The 23,797-nt window shown below is 41.5% G+C and overlaps 1 protein-coding gene across 6 annotated transcripts in view; it reads right to left on the bottom strand.

The window, feature by feature from the left end:
- OTUD7A (OTU deubiquitinase 7A) overlaps positions 1–23,797 on the bottom strand; it is a 114,007-nt gene that overhangs the window by 30,493 nt on the left and 59,717 nt on the right. For 5 of the 6 annotated variants that reach the window (XM_079953213.1, XM_079953210.1, XM_079953209.1 and 2 more), the window contains 6 exons: positions 22,139–22,293; positions 13,370–13,555; positions 10,480–10,698; positions 6,673–6,774; positions 4,028–4,155; positions 3,069–3,181 (listed from right to left, as the gene is read on the bottom strand). In XM_079953213.1, coding sequence (XP_079809339.1) covers positions 3,069–3,181; positions 4,028–4,155; positions 6,673–6,774; positions 10,480–10,698; positions 13,370–13,555; positions 22,139–22,289 — 899 coding nt within the window. In that variant the 5' untranslated portion in view covers positions 22,290–22,293. Of the gene's footprint in view, positions 1–3,068; positions 3,182–4,027; positions 4,156–6,672; positions 6,775–10,479; positions 10,699–13,369; positions 13,556–22,138; positions 22,294–22,783; positions 23,129–23,797 lie in introns of those variants that run through there. The other variant, XM_079953208.1, reaches the window with a different exon arrangement.

Below are 23,797 nucleotides of genomic sequence, written 5' to 3' on the forward strand. Positions count from 1 at the left end.
TTGGAAATTTGAGGACTTCCCCTGGAATCACATGAACTTAGGCCTTGAGTTTCAATTCTACCAGAAGGTCTTAGAGCCTCCTCTGAATAAAGCTTCTTTTATAAAGCTACTCCTTATTATTGGTGCCTTTTGTTGGACCCAGAAACATTACAATGGTTTCCAGTTGGGTTGCCACTGTCAAGTCCTCATCAGCTGTTAACTCTGGGGAGAAATCTCAACCCTATTATAATCTCGGGCTCCCTTGCACCTTCCTCCAGCCCAGAGCCCACCACATGAATAGGCCGCACCAAATTTTATTTGACCTTGGGCTCTCCTTGGGTGCCCTGCAATCCTTTCAATCTAGGGATGCACCCCAAGGTCAGAACGTTCCTAAACGCAAATGAACTAGGTACAGAATAGTTCACTATTTCCATTCTCCACACCATATGGAAGAAGCATAAGAGCAGGGGTCCCCAAACTAAGGCCTGCGGGCCGGATAAGGCCTGAGGGACTCATTTATCCGGCTCGCGGTGACCCCCGCCGCCCACTGCCACTGCCCGCTCTTACCGGCGCTGTGCTGTGCGGCTGCCCACTTCCGGGTTGGAGGAGCACCAGAAATAGCTTGTGTGCATGTGTTATTTGCACATGTGCAAGACTTATTTCTGGTGCACATCCAGGTCAGAGGAGGCCCGTGCACATGCTATTTCCGGTGCTCCTCCGACCCAGAAGTGCACTGGAAATAGCGTGTGTGCGCATGTATGGGCACACACTCCCCCGCCCTCCGGCCCGCTGTGCGATCGGCGCTGGAGACACCGGCCTGAGGCGCAGTAAGTTTGCTGACCCCTGCATAAGGGGGTGGAGATGTAAGTCCATGAGACTCTCACCAGTTGAGGTTTATTCCCAGAGAATAATGTGTGGTCAGGGCTCCCCCCCCCAATTGCTCTAAGCCACTGGGCTGCTTTTAGAATGGTCTTTTAATTCCATGCTACATTTACTAAAGTCATCGTCTTTCACATTTGTGTAAGAGATACTCCCTGCAGATCAAGATCTAGAAAGCTCTGGCAGTGGGTGGGCGGTGGGGGGAGCCAACATCCCACCCTGCTGACTGGCAGCTCCACGTAAGGAGGATTGATTTGCACATTGAAAACTGTGGTATTGGACATCTAAAATATTTATTAGTTGGATGGGTACTTTTGTTTTGATTTCCAGAGAAGCAAAGCTGTCAAAAGTGAATTCTTCAAGGACTGAGCTCTTTTATTTTGGCAAATACATCTCAGCACATCTCTAATTGGAGTACACTGAGCTGTGCAAAAGCATGAGGCATAAACCGCCTGAGAAGGACAGAATGAGGTTGCAAGAACTACTAATAAGGACCTGAATACAAAAGTAGTGCAGATTACGACACTTTTAAAAAAAAGCAATTTTGAAGAAATTTAAGTAAATGCAAAAACAGCACAGTATTATTATTTTTTAACACACACAACCCCACAGAGAGAGTGAGAACTAAAATTATTTACATCTGTGGTCACCAACACTGTGGTCATGGACACCATGCCCTTCACTGACACCCCTGCAGGGCCTTCAGACTCTGAGTTTTCATAATGTTTAAAAAATAAGTCTTCAAAGAAAGAAAGTTATGAAGCATAATTTAGAGGTACCCTTCTTAGCAATTTGTGTGAAATGAGCCAGCTGAGCTGTTTCTTTCTGTCAGTATTGGTTAAAATGAGTGATGCCACAGCTGCCACTGATGAGTGACTTTTTTGGACACCAGGAAATAGGAATCCCTGGTGTCTTAAACAGCTGCTCTTTCCACCTTCTCTTTAGTGTGCTTTTCCTGCTTCCGTTGTATTTCTCTGTAGTTTCCCCTTCCTTTTCTCCTAGCAAATAGAATCCATCTTTCCTGTGGTGAGTTCATCTGAGATCAGGTTGTCCCTAAAAGTTATTTTCTGCAAATACTGCTACAAAGTAAGTACAGGTGGGTGTTAAAGAATCCCTCTTCCCCAAAATGGACAATGAAAAAATCTTTGGGAAAATGTTTGGGCATGTCTCTGGCTCTGCAGGGGCTAAAGACCAGGCACTCATTAGTAATTCACTGTCTCATACCACAAAGAATATTCCAGAGTGCTTCAGCAGCCAGTGCCTCTTCCCAAGGAACTGTGGCAACTGTAGCTCCGCAAAGAGAACAGAAGCCTCCTACCAACTCTCAGCACTCTTAACAAACAACAGTTCCCACGATTATTTGGGGGTGTAGTGCAGGTGGGGACCTATAGTACAGTGGTATGCATGTCTTCTCCTAAGTATATTTGTTTTAAATGGGACTAAATCCCTGGTAAGTGGTTATAGCATGGCAACCTATGCTTTGGTTTAGGGTTGGCATTAGGGGAAAACAGGATTCTTTGACAGCTGTATGTCAGGCAGAAATTCAACAGGTGAAGCATTTTCTCATATGGAAATACAATCATGTGAATATTCACAGAATTCACCTGTTAGCTGCCTGTCAGCTATGTGGAGCATTTCACAGGCAGTTTCTTGAGAGGCTTTTAAAAAACATGTGTGTTGAAATAGTAGAAGAAGCACAGGAATTGCCTGCCACACATTTTTCTGCCTGTCGGCAGGCTTGTGGAACTTTTTAAAAAGGTTGGGACAGGCAAAGAAACATGGAAATCCTCCAGTTAGTGCTGTGTTTGTTTTGCTGCCTGCTGGGACGTGGAGCAAGCAGCTGCTTGAAGGGGGCCTCTGTTGTATATTATGCACATTTTATTATGATATTTTTCTACCTATTTTCTTCATGCTATTCATAATTTTATGAATCCCTAAGTCATCTTGTTTTCTTAACACTACCTTCATCTTAGGCAAGGTGCTTCAACTCTTATAAGAAACGGCTACAATATTAGGTGTTTTAGGTTTACTGGACATTTATCAACTACAACATATCACTTCCAGCAATAGAAACACATCCTGTTACTCCAGATACATTTCTGGAAGCAGGATTTGATGATACAAAACTTTCCTTTCCTACCTATTATATCAAAAAATTATGTCATGGTAGGTTAGTAAATCAGAAAAGGAACAGGGCAACCTACACTTACCCGCCTCCAGTGCCTCCATTTTTGCTGAAGTGAGTTCGTGGTTCACTCGAAGCCAGTTTGAGCAGCTCATTCCATTCCCGCTCCCACTCTTCTTCTGTGTAAACTAACCCTGACTAGGAGAGAGAGGAGAAGGCAGTTCAAGAAACAAGGAGACAACTGTAACTTATACATTGTGCCTTGATTTGTATCTTTATTTCTTGAACTCACGTATGCACAAGTTCTCTGGAACCTGAGAGCACAATTGCTAAGGCTCATTTGCAGTATCCCTCCCCCCCCCCCAAATATACATTAATTCAGCTGCTTTTAATGACCAAAGTAAGCCACCCCACTTTGAATTAAGTTATCATAGAAACAATCTTATTTGGTTTTTCTTATAAATATTATTCTGGAAGGAGGGCAGAATAAAAAAGGTTAAATTGTGTGTGCATGTGTGGAAGCTGCTATCCTGTGCTCCACTACTGGGAGTAAGTCCTGCTACATATAGTGATACTGATATCCTAGGAAACATGCATAGAATTGTGTTGTCAGTGTCTCAGACTTCCAATGGTTGTCAAACCAGACTTTGCTGTGCAAAAATGCCTATTTGCACCAAGTGTTTAACAAAATGTTCCTCCCAAAATGTTTCTTTAAACAGCACAATGACATCGTACAAAATAATTTAGAACAGAACAGAGAGGGAACATTTCTGATACTGAAAGTTGAGTAGTATAAATTAAGTGTCTCAATGTTAAGCGAAAGATGCAAGGTTATGGGCTGTCCTGCAAATCATTCCCCCACCCCATGGATTCTGAGGACTAACTGAAGATATCCAGTGGGTGGGGAAAGCACTCTGTCCATGCTCAAAGTCATTCTTCAGCATTCTGTCACAAGCATCAGACACTAATAAGGGACCCTATGAGGAAGCCATAGTGAGTATGGCTTCAAAATTAAGATTGATAAATTCTTGATATTGTACAAACCTCTTTATTCTGCTGTGTCTGCTGCCACCTCCATCTTCTCTTCAAGGCTTCCCTTTCAGCACCACTTCGCATCATTGTGTAAAGTGCTTTCCGTAATACAAGGTCCCGGTCATGAAACCCCCACATTCCTAAATGCAAAAAAGTAGCGTGACAGGAGCAAGTATGAAAACAGGAATACCACAAAACACACATGAAGAGGAATTAAGGCTAGGTGTAATCATTTGCATGGTTCTCCTAACTGGAGTTTAATTCCCTTTGATTATGTTTAAGCATTTCAAATAATAGGTACAAACATTAAATAAGTTAATATAGGGCAATACTGAATTCAAAGCAAGTTTTAGGAAATGTTCTTTAGAAACAATTGAAGAGTTGAGTTGCCTGATGCACAACTTTGCCGGAAGGAAACAAATGTTCTTGATTTTAGCCTCAGAAATTTGGAGTACTATTGGTGGGCCTTGAATGACTAATGATCACTGGGGGCTCTTTTGACTGTTTCAGAAATAATGACCCAAAAACCTAAGGGCTGGCTGACTTGCACAAGAGAGGGATGAATATCCCCTGGAATCCAAGTTCATTATAAAAGAACTTGAATTTGCTATATTTGAATCCTAAAAATACTACCAGCCACAGGCTTGCAAGCTTAAAAACCAGCAAATTATTTGTGTTTAATGCACTGAAATTATTTTAATTCAAATATAAATAATCCTTCTTTAAGCCGGGGTCAATTTGTGTCTGGCATTGTTGTGTGTCCTGGCCCTTCACCATGGCTGCTTGGGTTAAAGTCTTGAACGCTTGTCTCAGGGGGAGCTGTGGGTACTCTCTGCAGGTCTCTTCCTCAGGGCTCCATGCCATGTCCCTTCCCCTTCCTTCCCTGTCTATGTTGTGTACTCCAAAACAATGGGTGGAAGGAGCATAAGGGGGACCGAACTGCCTGTAAGGATGCCTCAGGCCTGGCGGTGGGGCAGTCTTTGAGGTTCTGTGGAGTCATCCTACACGTTGTGATGCAGGGGTATGTGCTGGGAGCTCCCTCCATGTTACCAGCATTTCTGGCAGTAGAAGTTTCCAGAGGCCCTGGGGGCAGGGGGAGAGGGCATGACAAACAGCATCTTCATTAAGAATGCAGTTGGTGTGACAAACGTGTTTCTTCTGCAACTTGAAATCTACTTTTTTTTAATATATTGATGCTTTTCCTTTTTTCTGTTGTTAATGATCATAGGGCTACATTTTACACTAAGAGCAAAACAAACAATGAGACAAAACAGATATAAAGTCCATTTGAATTATAAGTTGAATATAAGGTGGATACTGACAAGCAGGAACAGGTGCAGAAGAGGGTGACCAAGATGATAAAGGGTGTGGGAACCATGCCTTAGGAGCAGCCTGGAGAAGAAAAGACTGAGAGGTGATGTGACAGCCATCTTCAAATATCTGAAGGGCTGACACATGGAAGACAGAGCAAGCTTGTTTTCTTCTGCTCCAGAGAGGAGGACCCAAACTAATGGATTCAAATTACAGTGGCACCTCGGTTTAATAACAGCCCTGTTTATGAACAATTTGGTTTACGAACTCCGCAAAACTGGAAATAGTGTCCTAGTGTCCACCTCGGTCTAAGAACGAAATCCGAACGGTGGAAGGTCACCGGCGGTGGGAGGCCTCATTGGGGAAAGTGCACCTCGGTTTAAGAACGGACAACAAATGTGATTCCTACTAAACATTTGGAAGAACTTTCTGACTGTAGCACCTGTTTAAGAGTGGAACAGACTCCACTGTCCTTTGTTGGGTGTTTCAATGAGGGTTGGATGGTCATTTGTCAGGGATTCTTCAGCTTTGATTCTTGTATTGCAAGAGCATGGACTAGATGACCACTAGTGTCCCTTCCAACACTGAAATTCTGTGATAAATATTTCAGAAGATTCAGGCCTCTGCCTGCAATTCTGTTCTTGACACAATCTTATTAAAATAACTGTGTATTGACAAATGTATTTGTATTTTTTTTCCCCTTCTGACTGACGGTCAAATAAAAAGGTTGAGTTGAGTTGAGTTTATTAAAATAAATGGAATATTTGTCCACATCAGGTAAGTACTTTATGAATATCAAATGCTGGCCCCACAGGTTAAAAAAATAATTTGCTACTGTACCTTCATCAGTGCCAGCAAAGTGGTGTAGCATCTGTCTTCCATAAAATTGTACTGACCAGTGACATATCCAATGTAACTCGTGTGTGTGTGTGTGTGTGTGTGTTGAAGAACACCTTTTTATTTCAACGTAGCCCAGTTCTATCTTGAAATTTAAAGAAAACGAATGTGTCCTTATCTCACTGATCCTTACAACTGCTCTGTGAAACAGAAAACTGAAGCTGAGAGGTCCCGTGTTGCTTTCAGCAAGTCTATGGACGACCAGAGATGAGTACTCAGATCTCACAGAACCTAGTCCAAATAGTCAATTACTATATATCACAGTATCATTTGCTAACATGGATAAGAGGAGACCCCCCAACATTGTGTTTGTACACCATGGGGTCCACATCTTGTTCAAGTGAGGTTCTTTCAATCCTTCTGAAGGAGAAAGATTGAATCTAAGCATTGTAAGCAAGATAGAGAGTTGTCCTATTCTTTCAGAATGCATTATTTACCAGAAGACCTACCCAGGGAAGCTGCATGCAAGAGGCAGTTGCCATCCCCTGTGGTTGCCAGTGGGAGAAGGCGTTTACAGCTTGTACACACTGTGGACCACCAGTTAAGACGACCTGAAAAATGAAAATTAATTTAAAATGTAAGGACACTGCCAACATTAAGCACTTTGGAGTCCTGTTGATATTAAAAACAAATAGCTTAATCTTTTCAACTGAAATCAATGGTTGTGGTCGTAATAAACTGAAATTAGGCTAAAGCAACCTATAACATGAAAATGTGTGGCTATACTTAAACCCAGGAGAATTTCAGATCCTACTGGAAGTCTATTTTCCCTATATCCAAAAAAGCATATAAATTGTAGCTATATTAATAGGTTGGGTTATTAAAAACACCTGGTAATCACCACATGTATTCAACAAGCAGCAGCTGGCACACACTTCACATGCCTAACCATTCTTATGAAATCTAAATCAAGAGTGCACAAGGGAAGCATAATTTAAAGTGGGTTGGGCTGCCTTTGGGAGTGATAAAATTGGAAGTAACATATCCTCATTTTTAGCAACTCCTTTTTTGTAGGCATGGTGAAATAACAGACTATCACCTGCACCATGCAGAAGATTTTGACAATAATGTAGGCGTGGTAAGAAAAATCAAGGGTGCTGCATAAAGGAGACATATATAATCCATATAAAATCTATACATTTCTTGATATGAGTTTTATAGTGAAGAAAGTAATAGCTAAGAAAACAAATCTAAGGTGGGCTGCCTGTTACATTTCAGAGTCGATATAAAGCACAATTCTCTTGTGTTAAGAAATAGTTTTCCAAAGAGGTCATACCAGCAATGTCCATTCCTTCTATGACTTAGCAAAAATGGTTTCAAAGTTGTAAATGGTGGCACTTACATTATAGCAAATCTTCCCAATTTTAAAAGCATAAACATGACAACAGCTGGACATATAAAGTAATGGGGTCCTTTATATGCCCAGCTGTCCTTTGTCAACAACAAATTGTCACTGTTTTTTGTGTTTAATATATGCTACAGTATATGGTCATTTATGGACCTAATAGGTATCTAAAGCCATTTGCACATAAGAAAATGTGTATTTTATCAAAATAATTGTTGAACTGAAATACATTTGGAAATGTACTTGGGGTTCCCAAGAGAGTGGGGCCCTAATCTACAGCTTGTTTAGCTTATACGTAAATCCGGCACTGATGACAACAAATACTCAACGATGCTCTTGCTCTTTGGAATCTTGGGGATGTCCAGTGTACAACCTGATTATCTCTTGGCTCAGGCTGACTGGACAGAAAAAGGAGTGGAGGCGGCTTACTACCCTTGAGGGTGAGTTTGGCCCTAGGGTTCAGAATAACACCTGAATTCAACAGGAAAAATGCTGACCTGGGTTTGGATTCAGGTTGAATTCTTTACAACCCCCACTTGCCCCAGATGACTCTTCAGGACAATAGAGAGTGGCCTTGATGGTCCTACATATGCACAATAACATTCAGAGTTGTGTCGTTCATGCAAACTACATATCCCATTATGCCATGCAAAATACATAGGCAGAAACATCAAGAATCTCTGTGCAGGCTGTGGTTTACATGACGCATTGTTTCACATTCACAATGGGAGTTAAAATGCCATCAATTCTGAGAACTGGCAGAAGCAGATCTTCAGTAAGTTAGCACTTTACATATAAACCCTAAATTATGAAGGAGACCTCACAGTTGTAGGTCATCTTCTAAGCAAAGACCAACATATACCATTGACATTATTCAAAGCTGACTGGAATCTATCCAGATAATAATGATGGGAATTGAGGAACTCATCAGCTGTGCAGGAATCCATCCTGTCTCCATCATCTTCATCTGTTGAAAGTTGCCCTAGGCTGGACTTTCAATAAACAGTCCCTATGTATTCAAGATTTATTCCAGGGATGGAGAGTGCAGAGGTGTTGCCAATGCCTGCTGCTATGGCATGCTGAGACTTTGCTGAGACAGCAGAACAACATATATATATATAGATTATATAAAAGCCTTTTAATCTATTATTCTGTCTAATTAAATTATTTAGATATTCTTCTACAGTGAAATTGCAGGAGCATAAGAATGTTCTTACTCCAATAGCAGCCACAGAACCTCTAAAGCAGGCATTCCCAAAAGGTGGTATGTGGGCCAGCAGCGGTTCACAATCTTCATTCAGGTCGTCCACTGCACGTCCACATTATATATTCACATTGATTTTTACATTGTATTGCTATTGTTTTTAATTCCTTAAATTGTATTGTATTGCAGCTTGAATTCTATAGATTGCAAATTGCATTACACTAAAATGCAATGTAAGAAACAAAAGAAGCAATAGAAATACAATTAAAAACCATAAAGCATCAAGCACAGCCCACTGCAGTGGCTACAACAGGCAGAAAAATCATTAAGCGGTGTGTCGAGACCACTGGCAATGTTCAATTGGTTGGGGGGGCGCTTTGGGGACAAATAGGGTGTGAAGGCAATGGCCACCCACTGGAGTGGCCCATCCAGTACTCCAAGGTATGCTGTTCCACTGAAAAGGAAGTTTCTATTCACAGTTATCATGGCTAACAACAACTGAACAATGTATGTATCATTAGTCATTCTGAATTGAGGCAATTTGTGATGGCCCTGACTGAACTAGCCAACCTGCATGCTACTGCAGTTCTTTCAGAGATTTCTTATTTCTGCTGTCATATAAAACACATTTGTTTAATCTTTTTTAAGCCATCTGAATTGTTGGGTTACACCACATACAATATTATTAAGAAATTCTATATGTAGCCACACAGCACTCAAAATCAGCTTACAAAGAATTCCCAAGATGCCATGCAACCTAAATGCAGCATATACAGTTGGCACCCATCAACTGCTATTACACAGACTGTGGTTTGCAAGGCAGACTTTGTGTTGTGTTCCTGAGTGACATCTTAATATTCTGACAGGGGAGGGAAGGGGAAAATCAAGCAACACTGATCCTTTTCTGCCAATCCACAGAATGTTAAAGGCAAAGGTACCCCTGACCGTTAGGTCCAGTCGCAGACGACTCTGGGGTTGCAACACTCATCTCGCTCTATAGGCTGAGGGAGCCAGCATTTGTCTGCAGGCAGCTTCTGGGTCATGTGGCCAGAATGACTAAGCCGCTTCTGGCAAACCAAAGAAGTGCACACAAAAAAGCCATTTACCTTCCCGCCGGAGGGGTACCTATTTATCTACTTGCACTTTGACGTGCTTTTGAACTGCTAGGTGGGCAGGAGCTGGGACCGAACAACAGGAGCTCACCTCATCGCTGGGATTCGAACCGCCGACCTTCTGATTGGCAAGCCCTAGGCTCAGTGGTTTAGGCCACAGCGCCACCCGCCACAGAACATTAGGAATGTGCTAATCATTGTGTGAAGAAACACCTCCCCTTGTCTGTCCTAACTGTCAATCTGATTCACTGTGCAACTTTTAAATTATGAGAGAGGGGGCAAGGAAGAGAAAGAAACTCTATCTCCCCACTGTCTTCATACATTCACATTCCTTTCTCACACTCCTTGTCTGTATTACTCTCTTGTCAAAATAAAAAAAACCAATCTCTATACCCTTTACATGTAGCAAAGGTGATCTAGCCCCTTCACCATTTTAGTTGTCTTTGTTTTCTACTTTCACCAGTACTTTCTACAGTATTGCGTATGTATCTAAGATGTAAGCAATCAGTTCCAACAATACTATGGGCTTAAAAGAGTGGTACACAAACAAGAAGGCCAAACAAGCCAGACTCTCTTGTCTTAAGTATTTACTCACCAGCTTGTTCCAGAGCGGCCATGGTTGCTTGCTCAATCAAGTCCCGCTCAATGAAGCTTCTAAAGTCTTCACTGTAAACACTAAGGTCAGGGAGCTGGAATGTGTAGATGGGCATCTCCAAAGGGAAATGTTCATTGTTGCATTCACTGGCCACATGGGACCGCGCAAGGGAAACTATGGCTGAGCTGGCATGAGAAATTCCTCTAGACAGCCTCTTTTCTGTGCAGGAACAAAAGAAAGGGGGGGGGGGGAATGAGACAACCAAAGCAATTCTAAATGTTTTTACTCAGAAGTAAATGAGCGTGATGGGGCTTACTCCCTAGCAAGTGCCTTTAAGATTGTACTCCCAAAGTACTTTTACCCTGATGGAGACAATGATCTCTTCTCTCATCTGTGCTATATTCTTGCTCTCAAGGCAAGATGAAATAGAACCCCGTGACCTTTGATTGTAGTTTATTAAAAGGACTGTTTTATTAAAAGGACTATACAATGTTAGAGTGTACAATGTTAGAGTATACAATGTATACTCTAACATGTAGGCATACTCTAACATGTAGGCATGTATGCAATACCTACAACCAAAATAAAACAGCATAAAATACACTAAAACTTCACAGTGACCAGTAGGATATCACAAAATACATCATCAACAGCTATAGGTTTGTGTGAAATGGAAAGAAACTGGAATATCAGTGAATGCCTTATTTCAAGGGGTAGAGCATTATACATTGCAGGTTTAAAGACCATGCTCTGGGTGGCCACAATACAAATTTCAGAGGCTTGCAGCAGCACTAAGAAGACCTCCTCAGATTACATCGGCAACCAAGCAGGTCTGAACAGGAGAATGCAGTCTCTCCTGTAACCTAGTCCCAAGTTTATGATGAATTATCACTTTCTTTGTGTTCCCTGAGAGTATATTGCATATGTCACAGCTCCAGTCTGGAATAAATTGCAGTGGAAAATCAGTACACAAGTACTGAAGCCCCCCACCTCCCAGTAAGCCAAACTGGAAATCCTGAGAAGCTGCTCCCTTAATCCCTATCTTGAAATGTCACTAGTTAGTTAGGATCCTGTTTTTATATAAGATAGTGAAAGAAGTCTGCTTCTGCAAAATCTGGCTTCAGAGTTATCATGATTTTCTGGAAGAAATAGGTACTAGCTGATCATGAAATCTATTAAATAATTATTCAGTAATTCACTTTCAACTTTCCTAACAGATCAAATAAAATTCATCACAAAGTCACTCTCTGGCACCTCAGCACAACATCAAATAGACCAAAGCTGGCTTTAATCTGCAAATAGTTGGGTAGAAGTAACAATCGTGCCCAAATTTGAAGGCAGGTTCTTTTTTTTGCCTGGTGCTGTGGACTCGGATGACATCGGCACATACATGACTATCAGAAAATACTGTACATCACATCTTATCCACAGCAAGTGTTGTCTGACCTTTTCTAGTGAAAAGCTCTGAGCCTGCTCAGTTGATTTTTATTCACAAGGATCTGAAAGCCCATGGCATAAACACCGTCTAGTACCATTTTATTTAGTGCAAAGTTGCCTGTGGGTCTAGGAATTCTCAGTTGCCTCTGACTTCATAGCTGCATGGTCTAAGGCAAGGATGGGAAACCTACACCCCCTCCAGCTGTTCATAGAATCATAGAATCATAGAGTTGGAAGAGACCTAAAGGGCCATCGAGTCCAAGCCCCTGCCAAGCAGGAAACACCATCAGAGCACTCCTGACATATGGTTGTCAAGCCTCTGCTTAAAGACCTCCAAAGAAGGAGACTCCACCACACTCCTTGGCAGCAAATTCCACTGTCAAACAGCTCTTACTGTCAGGAAGTTCTTCCTAATGTTTAGGTGGAATCTTTTTTCTTGTAGTTTGGATCCATTGCTCCGTGTCCGCTTCTCTGGAGCAGCAGAAAACAACCTTTCTCCCTCCTCTATTGTTGTCGGGCTCCATCTCCCAATATGAGCAGAGCCAGTAACAGAGGATGATGGGAGCCAGAGTCCAATATCTGGAGAGTCAAAGGTTCCCCATCCCTGCTCTAAAGCTCCTCTCTAACATCCCAGCAGCTGAACTAATGGCATGCAGAGCATTGGTTATGTTCACTCAGACCTTGCCTGCTGTTTGGGAATCCTAGCAGTATATATCAAGGTAGTGAATTAACTCTTTGCTATGGTGGGCTTCTTACTGTGACACTCGGTTTCCACTTCTCAATTTTTTATCTTTACAAAAGCATATGAATTCTTCACTTCAGCTTTTAAAGAATCCCTCTTTCTTTTCTTCCCCAATTAAAAAAAAAGTGGCTTTGAGTAGATTTTACACATACCTGCCGAGTTGAATTTCACTATTTTTTATAAAATACCTTGAACACCAACAGGTATTTAATAATATAGCTATATAAATAATTATTACTAGTACTATTGGTAAAGACGACTACTGCTGCTTTTTTGTTGATAGAAAAAAACCCCCAGGATTCTACTTATATAAACCAATTAGGCTCATATAAATAAAAGTTGTTCCTATTAATACCCAAGTAAATGGCATCAGAAGCTAGTAAATGTCTTTTGTAATCGCTAGCTTACATAATAGTTTGTTCTGAGTTTTTATGCCCACCCTCTCTTTGGCAGAAATCTGAAACTCTTTGGTAATGGAGAAAAAGAGAGTCCTATCTTACAACGTGTCCAACAATATGAAAACCTAACATCCATAGTTTTGACAAACTTGTATGTTGCCAACGCTGAATCTATGAAGGTATATCAAGGGCAGGATAGTTTTGGAGTGGGCCTACCTATTTTATTTTTTGGCATCTCAGTAGTAAACCTTTTACCTGTGTAAAACCTACAACAGCAGCTTGCCAATCAAAGTCTGAGCTAGAAGTCCTTTACCTTGAGCAATGTCATCCTGTCTTTGAAGTGATGGTCGTTCACTCTTGTTCACCTGTTGGGAAGGATCCGTTTCCTGCTGAGGCTTAGGATACTTCCCTTCGTTGAACGCTTGTGGCAGATTAGCTGTATGAACCTGCCTAAGCTGCTCATAGTCACTCAGGGCGGCAGTCAAATCCCAATTTTTGCCTAAGAATGAGACATCACAAGAGCATTGTTAACAACTTCAACATGCATGGAAGAGTGACTGGTGTTTGAAAGTATCGAAGCAGTGGCAACTGTTCTGTATTAATTAATCTGGAGTAAAAAGGTGCCATGTTCTGCCTGCACACCAAAAACAGTGTCTGCTTGTGGAGCTTCATCTTTTATCATCCTACTGAAAACCTCTCTTTTGAATTAGAGTATCAAGTGAATATGAAAGCCCTGCCTTTAAAGATGTCATCTCCAGAAAATCTAAATTTAGTGAGTCCAGAATTAACATAGCTGTTACCAATGCTGTTTTTCTTGAAAAAGAGGGGTTGGAACTCACAATGAACGCCTCCCTTATTGTCTTATAATGGCAATGGAGACCACCTAAGAGGTGCAGGAACTGAGCTTTGGTGACACCAGTAACAAGTTATTTAAAGAAAGAAGAGTATGAGAGAAATCAAAGCACTTTATCTCTCCTAAATGTTTTAAAATGATACATTTGGGAAGGAGGGGTAGGGGAGAGAGAGAAGGAAAGCTGACAAACTATAGCATCTCTACCATTACCAGCTTTGTGGTTCTGGATCTGGCTGTATCTTCTCAGGCTTTGGAGAATTCTTGTCAGAAGTCTAAGCTTTTTATAAGACTTCTCTAAAAAATACTTAGAAGACTCAGCACATTCCAAATTATGATGAGCATGTTTTGCACACCGTTAAGCATATTTCAGCTTTTCAAGTAGCTATGATTTTTCAAGTTATTTCTGGTTACTTCTGTAGTCATGAAAATAATGTTATGTTATAATAATAATAGTGTTTTAATATGGCAAAGAGCAAAGTGCCATGCTTATGGTGTACACCCATGGTTTTCAAACATTCTACCTTCTGAGAAGCCCTTCCCCATCATCTTGTCAAGGTCACTCCCTGGAGTCTTATAAGAGGATTCTAGGGCAATTTCTAAGGTGAACACATAATTTGCAACAGCCCCAGATGAGTATGATGGGCCTTGCTATTGCTCTGGGTAAGCTGATAATGTGACCCAGAAAAGACTCAACACTTTTCTATAGCTGCACACCACCGGGGGGAAATGGTAAAAGGTAAAGGTACCCCTGCCCGTACGGGCCAGTCTTGACAGACTCTGGGGTTGTGCGCCCATCTCACTTAAGAGGCCAGGGGCCAGCGCTGTCCGGAGACACTTCCGGGTCACGTGGCCAGCGTGACATCGCTGCTCTGGCCAGAGCCAGAGCCGCACACGGAAACGCCGTTTACCTTCCCGCTAGTAAGCGGTCCCTATTTATCTACTTGCACCCGGGGGTGCTTTCGAACTGCTAGGTTGGCAGGCGCTGGGACCGAGCAGCGGGAGCGCACCCCGCCGCAGGGATTCGAACCGCTGACCTTTCGATCGGCAAGCCCTAGGCGCTGAGGCTTTAACCCACAGCGCATAATATGTTTTTTTCTGAGAAGGTTGCCCATCATTCACCTAGAAGTCCTAGAACACATTTTGATAAGAATCACTGCTACATAGTGAATGCCCTAAGGAGAAAACATTTACAAGAGGTACAGTAAGTAATATTTACAATAAATACTTAGTGCAGTACTAGCAAATTATCTGTCAGTTAAATTAATCGTTGGGCATAAAAGGTAAAGGTAAAGGGGCCCCTGACCGTTAGCTCCAGTCGCGAATGACTCTGGGCTTGCGGCGCTCATCTTGCTTTACTTGCCAAGGGAGCCTGCGTACAGCTTCCGGGTCATGTGGCCAGCATGACTAGCAAACCAGCAAACCACAGCAGCACATGGAAACGACGTCTACCTTCTCACCAGAGCGGAACCTATTTATCTACTTGCACTGCGTGCTTTCAAACTGCTAGGTTGGCAGGAGCAGGGACCGAGCAATGGGAGCTCACCCCCATCACGGGGTGAGCTCCCAGCACCATCCACGAATCCCCATCACGGGGATTCGCAGATGGCGCTGTGGTCTAATCGTTGGCCATACTTAGTTGCAAATAAGCACAAAGAAGATAACTGAAACTGCAGCAGGGGATGTATTTTAAAAAGATGGTGGTTATTAATACATGCAATAAGGAAAGAGCAACCAAAACTTCATTAAATTCTCTTTATTGTTGCAGATCATTTCTTTAAAACAAATAAATGCTATCTTAATATCTACCTTGACAAACTGGTTCGAAGAACAACAATGGACTTTCATGGAAACTAATTTGGAGGGCACTTCAAACAACATTCCAGCTGACAACAGGATGCTCTTTTTATTAAGGTGGAGTTTGCTATTTTGCAGAGGCTGTGCAGTTCTCAGTATTGTACAAGACTGCCTCACTTCAATGGGATCTGTACTAAATATGGTTTCACTGGATGTATATTTTGTACATATAATTTTTAACACTATGTGGCAGGGTTGTTAGCTTGAACAATCACCCATGAGTATTGTGGCAGTTTCTGATGAGCCATGATCATTAACGCCTTGCACATTCATGTTCTTTTGTGCTACAAAATAATCTAATTTTGGATTTCTGTGACATAGCTAAAAACAAGCATAGCAGCCTGTGACATAAATTCCCTGAAGGAAACTGTTTATATATGATCGCAAAGGCGGGGGGAACCCTCTTTGTCTCCATGGCAGCATTTTAGAAGGTGAAAAACTCACCACCACACTTTTTCTCCTGGAATAAGGAAGAAGAATTCTCAGACTAACTATAATGAAGGAGGGGGACCTTCTAAACCTTTTTATTCCTAGCAATCAGAACTCTCTGTGTGGCAGTGGGGGGGGGGTTATGACTTAACCACTCCCATATTTGTGATTCTGTTATGATGGAGGTTGTTGTTGTTGTTGTTGTTTAGTCGTTTAGTCGTGTCCGACTCTTCGTGACCCCATGTACCAGAGAACGCCAGGCACTCCTGTCCTCCACTGCCCCCCGCAGCTTGGCATCATAGAGGTAGGAGACAGAAAACATTTGACGTTTTTCATGCTCATTTTTATACATCTATTAGTGTGTTACCCCACTTCCTACCACATTTCCTGTTTAAACATTCAAGAGTTTGCTTTTGCTGTGTATCAGCAGTCACATAGAAATATCAGAAGCCAACCACAGGTAGGAGTGCCTTTAAGGCTGCACACCGCTAAAGCAAGTTTATATCTCTGCAAAGCATTTCTTAGAGTACAGATTGTTAGGGAATGGCACTAAAAAACTGCTTAACAGAAAATGTGTGACTTTTCAAAAGGTTATTTTAAAATCATCAATTCTTTTAATAATGAGAATGGAACTTTTCAAGAATGCAAGGGGGAATGCAAGGAAAAAAATATTCTTTAAAGGGAGCGCTGAGCAGAGCCTGTATGCATCCCAGGCTCTGCTCAGCGCTCCCTTTCACGAGCCGCATGGAGCGTGTGTGTGGCGCTTGCAGGCTTTTCCCCAAGGCGGGAGAAGGGCAGCCCCAAGGGAAAAGCCCCCAAGAGCTGCACACACGCTTTGCGCGGCTCTTTAAAGGGAGCGCGGCTCTTGGGGGCTTTTCTGGGAGATGGGGGAAGGGACAGAAGGGCTAAGCCAGAAGTTAGAACAGCAAAAGGCAGTGCTCCCTTTCGCTGTTCTAGCTTCTGGCTTATCCGCGCAGCCTGCATTGCCTGCATTCGCTCCATAAGATGCACACACATTTCCCCATACTTTTTGGGAGGGAAAAAATGCGTCTTATAGAGCAAAAAATATGGTAGGTTTAAAAATACACTGGAGCCTAAGCCAACTACCTTGAGAGACTTTTTTGTTGTAGGGGAAAATGGCTTTTATATAATTATTTAATATGTAACAATAACAACACTTTATTTTTTTATCATAGCAAAAGCTCTGTTATTCCTAAGGAAAGAACTCAAGCAGCATTGTTATTTAGTTGAACAGGACGCTGATGCAAAGAGTTGCATGGGATAAGCTACCTCTGCCAAAAAAGCAGTCAGAGTAAAGGACATATGAGTAATCCTTGGCTCTCAAACCATACAATGATTATTCGTTTTCATCAAAGCATAATGCCTCTCATTTTCCTCTATTGAATTAGGGCATCATTTACACCAGAAGGATGAAAGCACTTAACCATCTTCCAAAGCACAGTCAGAAATCACCAGACTCCCTCAAGGCAGGCTCTTGAGAAGACCATCTTCAAAAACAGGCTGACAGTGAGACAATCCTTAACAGTAGTTTAGATGCTGACATTTATTTTAAATGGCAATGTTTAAAAAGCTGGCCGACATCAGGCAATCAGGTTGTTGTTTTTTTCCAAGTCACTATTATTTAAATGTTACTTTCATTTCATTCTAGAATTATCTTAATGCTAGATATTAATAGCCACTCCAGATTTTTATTTTTAAAGAAACACCTCAGGGAAAGCACATACACTACGGACTGCATAGGACTTTTCTTGGCACCAGCAAGAGAATATTCTATGTGTAAGACTTTTAAGAATGAAATGTGACATTGACGGGCCTTGTAATAATAAGTCACCTCTGCATTTTATGATGAAAAGAGGAACCATCTTTCTTTTATTATTTCAATCTGGCTCTGTTTGGTTAGAATTTAACATTATTTGATATTGTAAAACCTGTTCAGTTATGGCAGAAGTCAGTCCTACTATTCAGTATGTATTAGCTCAGGGTTTATTTTTTTTTAATGGCACATTTATTCCCAAATTACTTTGCAGGGTGTTTAAATGGAATGAACATGCAGTTTCAAATACAACATATGTTATTGTTGACAGTCAAAAGGAATAAAAGGGGGAAAATAGAAGTATACCGTTCTGTACCACCTATTCTAGCTCTCTTTTTTATGACTCAGAAACTTTTGCCTAAAATGTTAACTGGCTTAATTTAAAAAATAAATAAAGAGATGAGAACAGTAAATGCAGAACATATTTGTGTATAACATGGCCTGAGCTCTGGGTTTTATAATGAACATTTTCATCTTAAAAAGCAAAAAATAAAAGAAGAAATGTTTTGCACATATCTGATAATTTTGAAGCACACTTTTACATGCATGTTTTGATTAATCACTTAATATATTTAGATTCATTTCAATAATTTAAATCTATTTTGATCCCAAATTAGACAAATACAATGGAAATTCTATTCCCAAATTCTTCAGATGGCAGGTTACAAAAATAACCAGGAGGGCTGCATTTTCAATTTATCTTGACCAGAAAAAGAACATGAAATATTACTCTACTGGAAAGGTGACACACTTTTTAGTTCTCATTGATATTGACTGGCAGAAAGCCAGTGTTGTGTTGACAATACGGGATAAGAAAAGAGCATTAGTTAATGGCTTGTAAATGAAGATACAATTCACAAACTATGGTTGTGAACAATCAAACAGATTAACCACTTCTGTAGGTTGAGGGAGGTAGAAAGTTTGACATATATGTCAAACTACAGGTTTCCTGACAATTCAAAAAGGAACATTTCACATTAAGATGTTAGAAATTTGTACATGCTGATTATTAGCAAATATTTCTTTCCTCAAATTTCTTTAAAGTGTTCAAATTCTACCAAGTTTTAACATTCATTTCTTAAGAAGGAGAAGATTTCTGTATCACCTGAATAGCTAGCAGAATAATGTTGGGCATGATTTACCATATTTTTCCGTGTATAACACCCCCCCCCCCCCCCCGTGCATAAGACACCCCCTATTTTGGGGGACTCAACATTAAGAAAATGGGGGATTGCCCCCGTGAATAAGACTACCCCCCCTTTTAACATTATTTTTTAGTACAAAAAAACCCCTAGTTTTATACACGGAAAAGTATGGTAATATGCACCATTACCCGTAGGTGGAAAACTGGGCCTGCGCCTATCAAGTGTGTGCTCCTTGGGGGTATACAAAGATGGATTACCTAGGTATTAACTAGTGCTGAGTCAGTTCACCAGACTGTGGTCATTCAGGCTCCCTTGTGGCAAACTGTACCTACCTCAATTAAGCAATATATTAAGCTGGAGGTGGGTGATAATTATTCCAAGTAGCAGGTGGCGATATAGTTCTGATACAGATGGCTTAGCGCAAAAAAGAACAAATGTATCACTCGCTGATTTAGACAAATGTGCTCTTTTTGCCATTTAAAATTAATGTTTTGTTTTTTTAAAAAAATGCTGCAATATCACAGTGATTTCTTCACTAAGTTTGTTAGAATGTGACTTTCCTCACAAAACCCAAGAAATTATAACCAGACTCAAAGTGCCAATACCACAATTACTCTGCCGAGGATATATGAGTTACAGGTCAATATACAAATGCTGGGAAGAGGATTTGTAAACTCTTAAATCAGGGGCAAATAAAATGCAGATAGATACCAAGAGTGTTGATTGCAGGCAATTCTCCATTTGTGCATAATCTACTTCCTTGCGACCATGCACACTTGCAGTGCCAGGAACTTGGAAGTGGAACCCAGAAGTGGGGAGCACCTGGGAGAGCCCTCCTGGCTTGTGAGACCTTCCCCAGAGCCAGAAGAGGACGTCCTCTTTGGGATCTGGGAAGGGTTTCCATGCCAGCTGGAGGCGCAGCGGGGCATTGTTTGGCTGCTCAGCTGATGCACGGGGAAGCGGCTGCTGCTGCTGTGCTACGTGGGGAGGCTGAGCAGCCTCCACAAAGCCCTCTGTGTCAGGGACTGGCTGGATGATGAGGAGTGGTAGGAGGAACCAGTTGGAGGAAAGCCCAAGGGAAAGCCCAGAGAAGAAAGGCTCAGAGCTCAAGGATTGGTGGTGGGACACCGAGGAAAGGTCAGAGGAAGAAGAGTGGGAGGAGTTGTTAGATACTGAGGGAGCAACAGGATTTAGTGAGCAGGGAGAGCCTGTGTCAAGGAGCAGTTCTGACTCAGAGGCTGAAGCAAAGGAGATGGGGTAAGAGGCTGCAGAAGAATACAGGGAGCCTGCCTCTCCTACTGTGACAAGCTCCTCTCCTCCCTTGTCTCCAAGGTCACACAGAGTGATGTGTAGAGCGGAGCAGAGATTAGAGATGTGCAGGCACAGTTTAAGACTGCTTCGGAAACATCCAGCAGAGGAAGAGCCTTAGAGGGGGTTGAAAGCAGGGACCATCAGTCCTAGCGATTGCTCTATAGGGGCAAGAGTTACTGGGAAGTGTTGCAGAGTTGTATGCCATTTATTTGAATAAAGAGTTAACTTCTCTAACAAAGTCTGCTCCTTGCTTGCTGACCTGCGCCTGACTCCAGCCCTGACACACTGCATCCTCTGTTGCCTCTAGGGAGGGTCTCCTCGCAAGCCACTAGGATACTCCAGGGTGCTCCCCACTTACGTGCATTTCACTGATGTACATGGAGGCCCAGAACGTAACTCCCGGGTAAGTGGGGAGTCGCCTGTACATAACTAACAGTAGTAATATAGAAAACAAATAAGTCAGACACATTGGTATGCCAAGGATAGTTACTTCTAGGTTAAGTCTGTCCTGGGAGGTTGAAATGTTCCCCCCACTGGGAATTTGAATTTAGGACACAAATCTGACATCAGAAATGGCAATATTCAGTTTGCATTTCCTTTCATTTTTATTTCAACCTCCCATCACATTCTGTAGGTGACCATAAAGTGGCCTCCCACAGAGTTCAATGGGGCTTACTCTCAGGCAAGAAGGCACAGGACTGAAGCCTGAATGATTAAACTTGAAGTCATTAAAGGGCCACATTCAATTCCTAAAACACAGCAAAGTTCAGATGAAGTTTTCAAAATTATCAATTTTAATCACATTTGCTAAAATAATCTGGTTTTATACTGAAATAATTATCTACCAGAGTCTGTGATAAAAGCAATAGTTACATTAAACATGTGCACCACAAATATTCCAGAAGGGTAGCCAAAATAGTCCACTGTACTAACACAACAGAGAGTATTGGGCCTCTTTAATGGGTGAGAGCCCACTTTGCCACAAACATGAACTGGTTGCCTAAATTGCTATGAACAGTTTCTGTAGCAGTCTATACTTTTTCAGAAGTGGACTTCCAATATTGAGTCCAATCTAAGATGTTCTCAGTGGGGAATCCAGTGTTGTCTACGCACTACCACCACTTCTCACCAAACGAGGACAGAGCTTACTTTAAAGTTCTTCTGTGCAAGTCCCAACACAGTGAATGGGAACAGCCATTCAGCTCTTGCAGAGCGGCAAAACCCATCAATGCTAAAACTTGTACATAATTTTTTAAAATCAGGGAACCTATTCACATTCCGTAGCACTCCACGTTGTTCTCAAAGAAAGTGAAAAAACAAACCAAGAAACTTCCTGAGATCTCTGAGATAACAGAATCAAAACCAAAAAGCGATCTTTCATAAAAGTCCAACTTCCATCTTGGCCTGATGAAGGAAAGTCCTACATCATGGGAGTGTATAAAAGAATAATCTTTCCACAGAATGGAGAGAAGGAAACCTATTGATTTGTTTGTGTCTGCTACAATCGATTTTAGTCTCTATACTGTGCTTGTAAGTTGCAATGGGTCACTTTTGTAAGGAAAGCGAATCTTTATGAATTATTATTTATTAAAGTCACTAATAAATGATGGCGATGATGAAGAATCATTTCCTGAGATCCATTAGTCTTGAGCTTACCTTCTAGCAAGTCTCTTGCCAAACCCGGTTCTGCCCCTGTGGACCGAACAAAGTCTGACAGGACCGCATCCATATCAAGTGTCATGGGATCATGTAGAAGTACTGCTGGGCGTGCAGCAGTGGCAGGGTTTGGCAACAGGCTACAAGACATCCATCTAGAAAGAGAAAAGTAAAGTAATTATATAGAAAAGGTTATCAAAAGGTGCCACGTCAACTTTCTAAGTTTGGAATGCTGACAATCATTATACATTTTCAAGCATTCTTGCTGCAGTCGCTGTCATTGTTCCATTTCTAGCCAATGTTATCATACCCAAACCCATCATGCACACATTCTCACATCTTCCACCCTACAAGATTGTTATTGATTGGTTAAAATAAACTGCAAAAATGAATTCTGCTCTGAAATACACACTCTATTTACGAGTCTCAGTTAAAGGCAGCAGGGCAGAGAAAGATTGCTCTAGACCTGTGCTTAAGCAGCATAGGCATAAATCAATTCAGAATGAGTTCCACAGTTATAGTTCCATATACAACCTTAGATAATTCTTGTAGGGATTACTGAAATATTAAAACAGGCAAAACCACTACTACTATAGGCCTTGCCCATAGGCTCACAATCTTATCATTTCATTTATCAGTCCATGCCTGGATGTTTTGCTTGCATTGGATTCCAAGTTTCCTTCCATCTCTGCTGAAGTGTGATGACCACTATCATTTTTCTCTTCCAATGCAGAGCTACTAATTCTTTCATCGCAAGGCCTTTCGGTCTCGCTAGAGTTTTCCTCAGAAGCAACTGGTGATGTCTGTTTTGTCAGAGAGGGAAGATTCACCAGACTTTTGTACAGCCATGTTAGGGAATCTCTTCTGAGTATAACAATGATAGCAATCATCAGGAGAATGGTGAATACTATTCCCAGGGCAATTCCCAGATTGCTGCTTCTCATATTAAAAGTGTGAGGTGGCTTTGTAATTGAGATGGTAAGCTTGAGAGCCCAATGCTGTATACAATGATATTTATCTCATGGTAGCACTCCTTGTTTCATTGTTGCACTCCCCTTGTTGCATCACAATCAAGTTTAGGAGCAATATGATGATATGTCATGTCAGTACATGAAGGATACTATGCTTTGCTTCTCCACCAAGCCATGGCCCAACCACCCAGTGATGACCATGGGAAGTGAAACCAACTACTTACAAGATTAAACTAGCCATTGTCACACTCTAGTATTTAGAGTGAAACTGTAGACTCATTTATGGGAAAGGTTTTCTTTTTATTAAAAAAACCAAAACAAAACAAAACAGCAACAGCCAAGCATTGTAGGGCTCTTTACTGTCAAATTATGTAGTCCAGTTCATATTAACAGTAATGTATTTTATTGCTTTGTTATTAAGCACAAAGAATGAAGTTCTGGCCCTTTAAATGTGTAGTTATATAAAATATCCTCAACCAACTTTAAAAATATGCAGAGCCTTGAGTTACACAGACACCACAGATGGTGTAGCTCAGTGGCTTTGAGAATGAACTGTGAACCAAGAACCTTCTGATCTGAAGTCTTGGATCTAACTCTCACGCTCAAAGATAAACTCGGTAGATGGCTTTAGGCATATTTACAACTGAAGAGCACACCCTTCATTTGAAGATCACAGGGAGGTTTACAA

The sequence above is a fragment of the Podarcis cretensis genome (genome assembly GCF_951804945.1).
Source record: "Podarcis cretensis genome assembly, chromosome: 14".
NCBI classification, from domain to species: domain Eukaryota; kingdom Metazoa; phylum Chordata; class Lepidosauria; order Squamata; family Lacertidae; genus Podarcis; species Podarcis cretensis.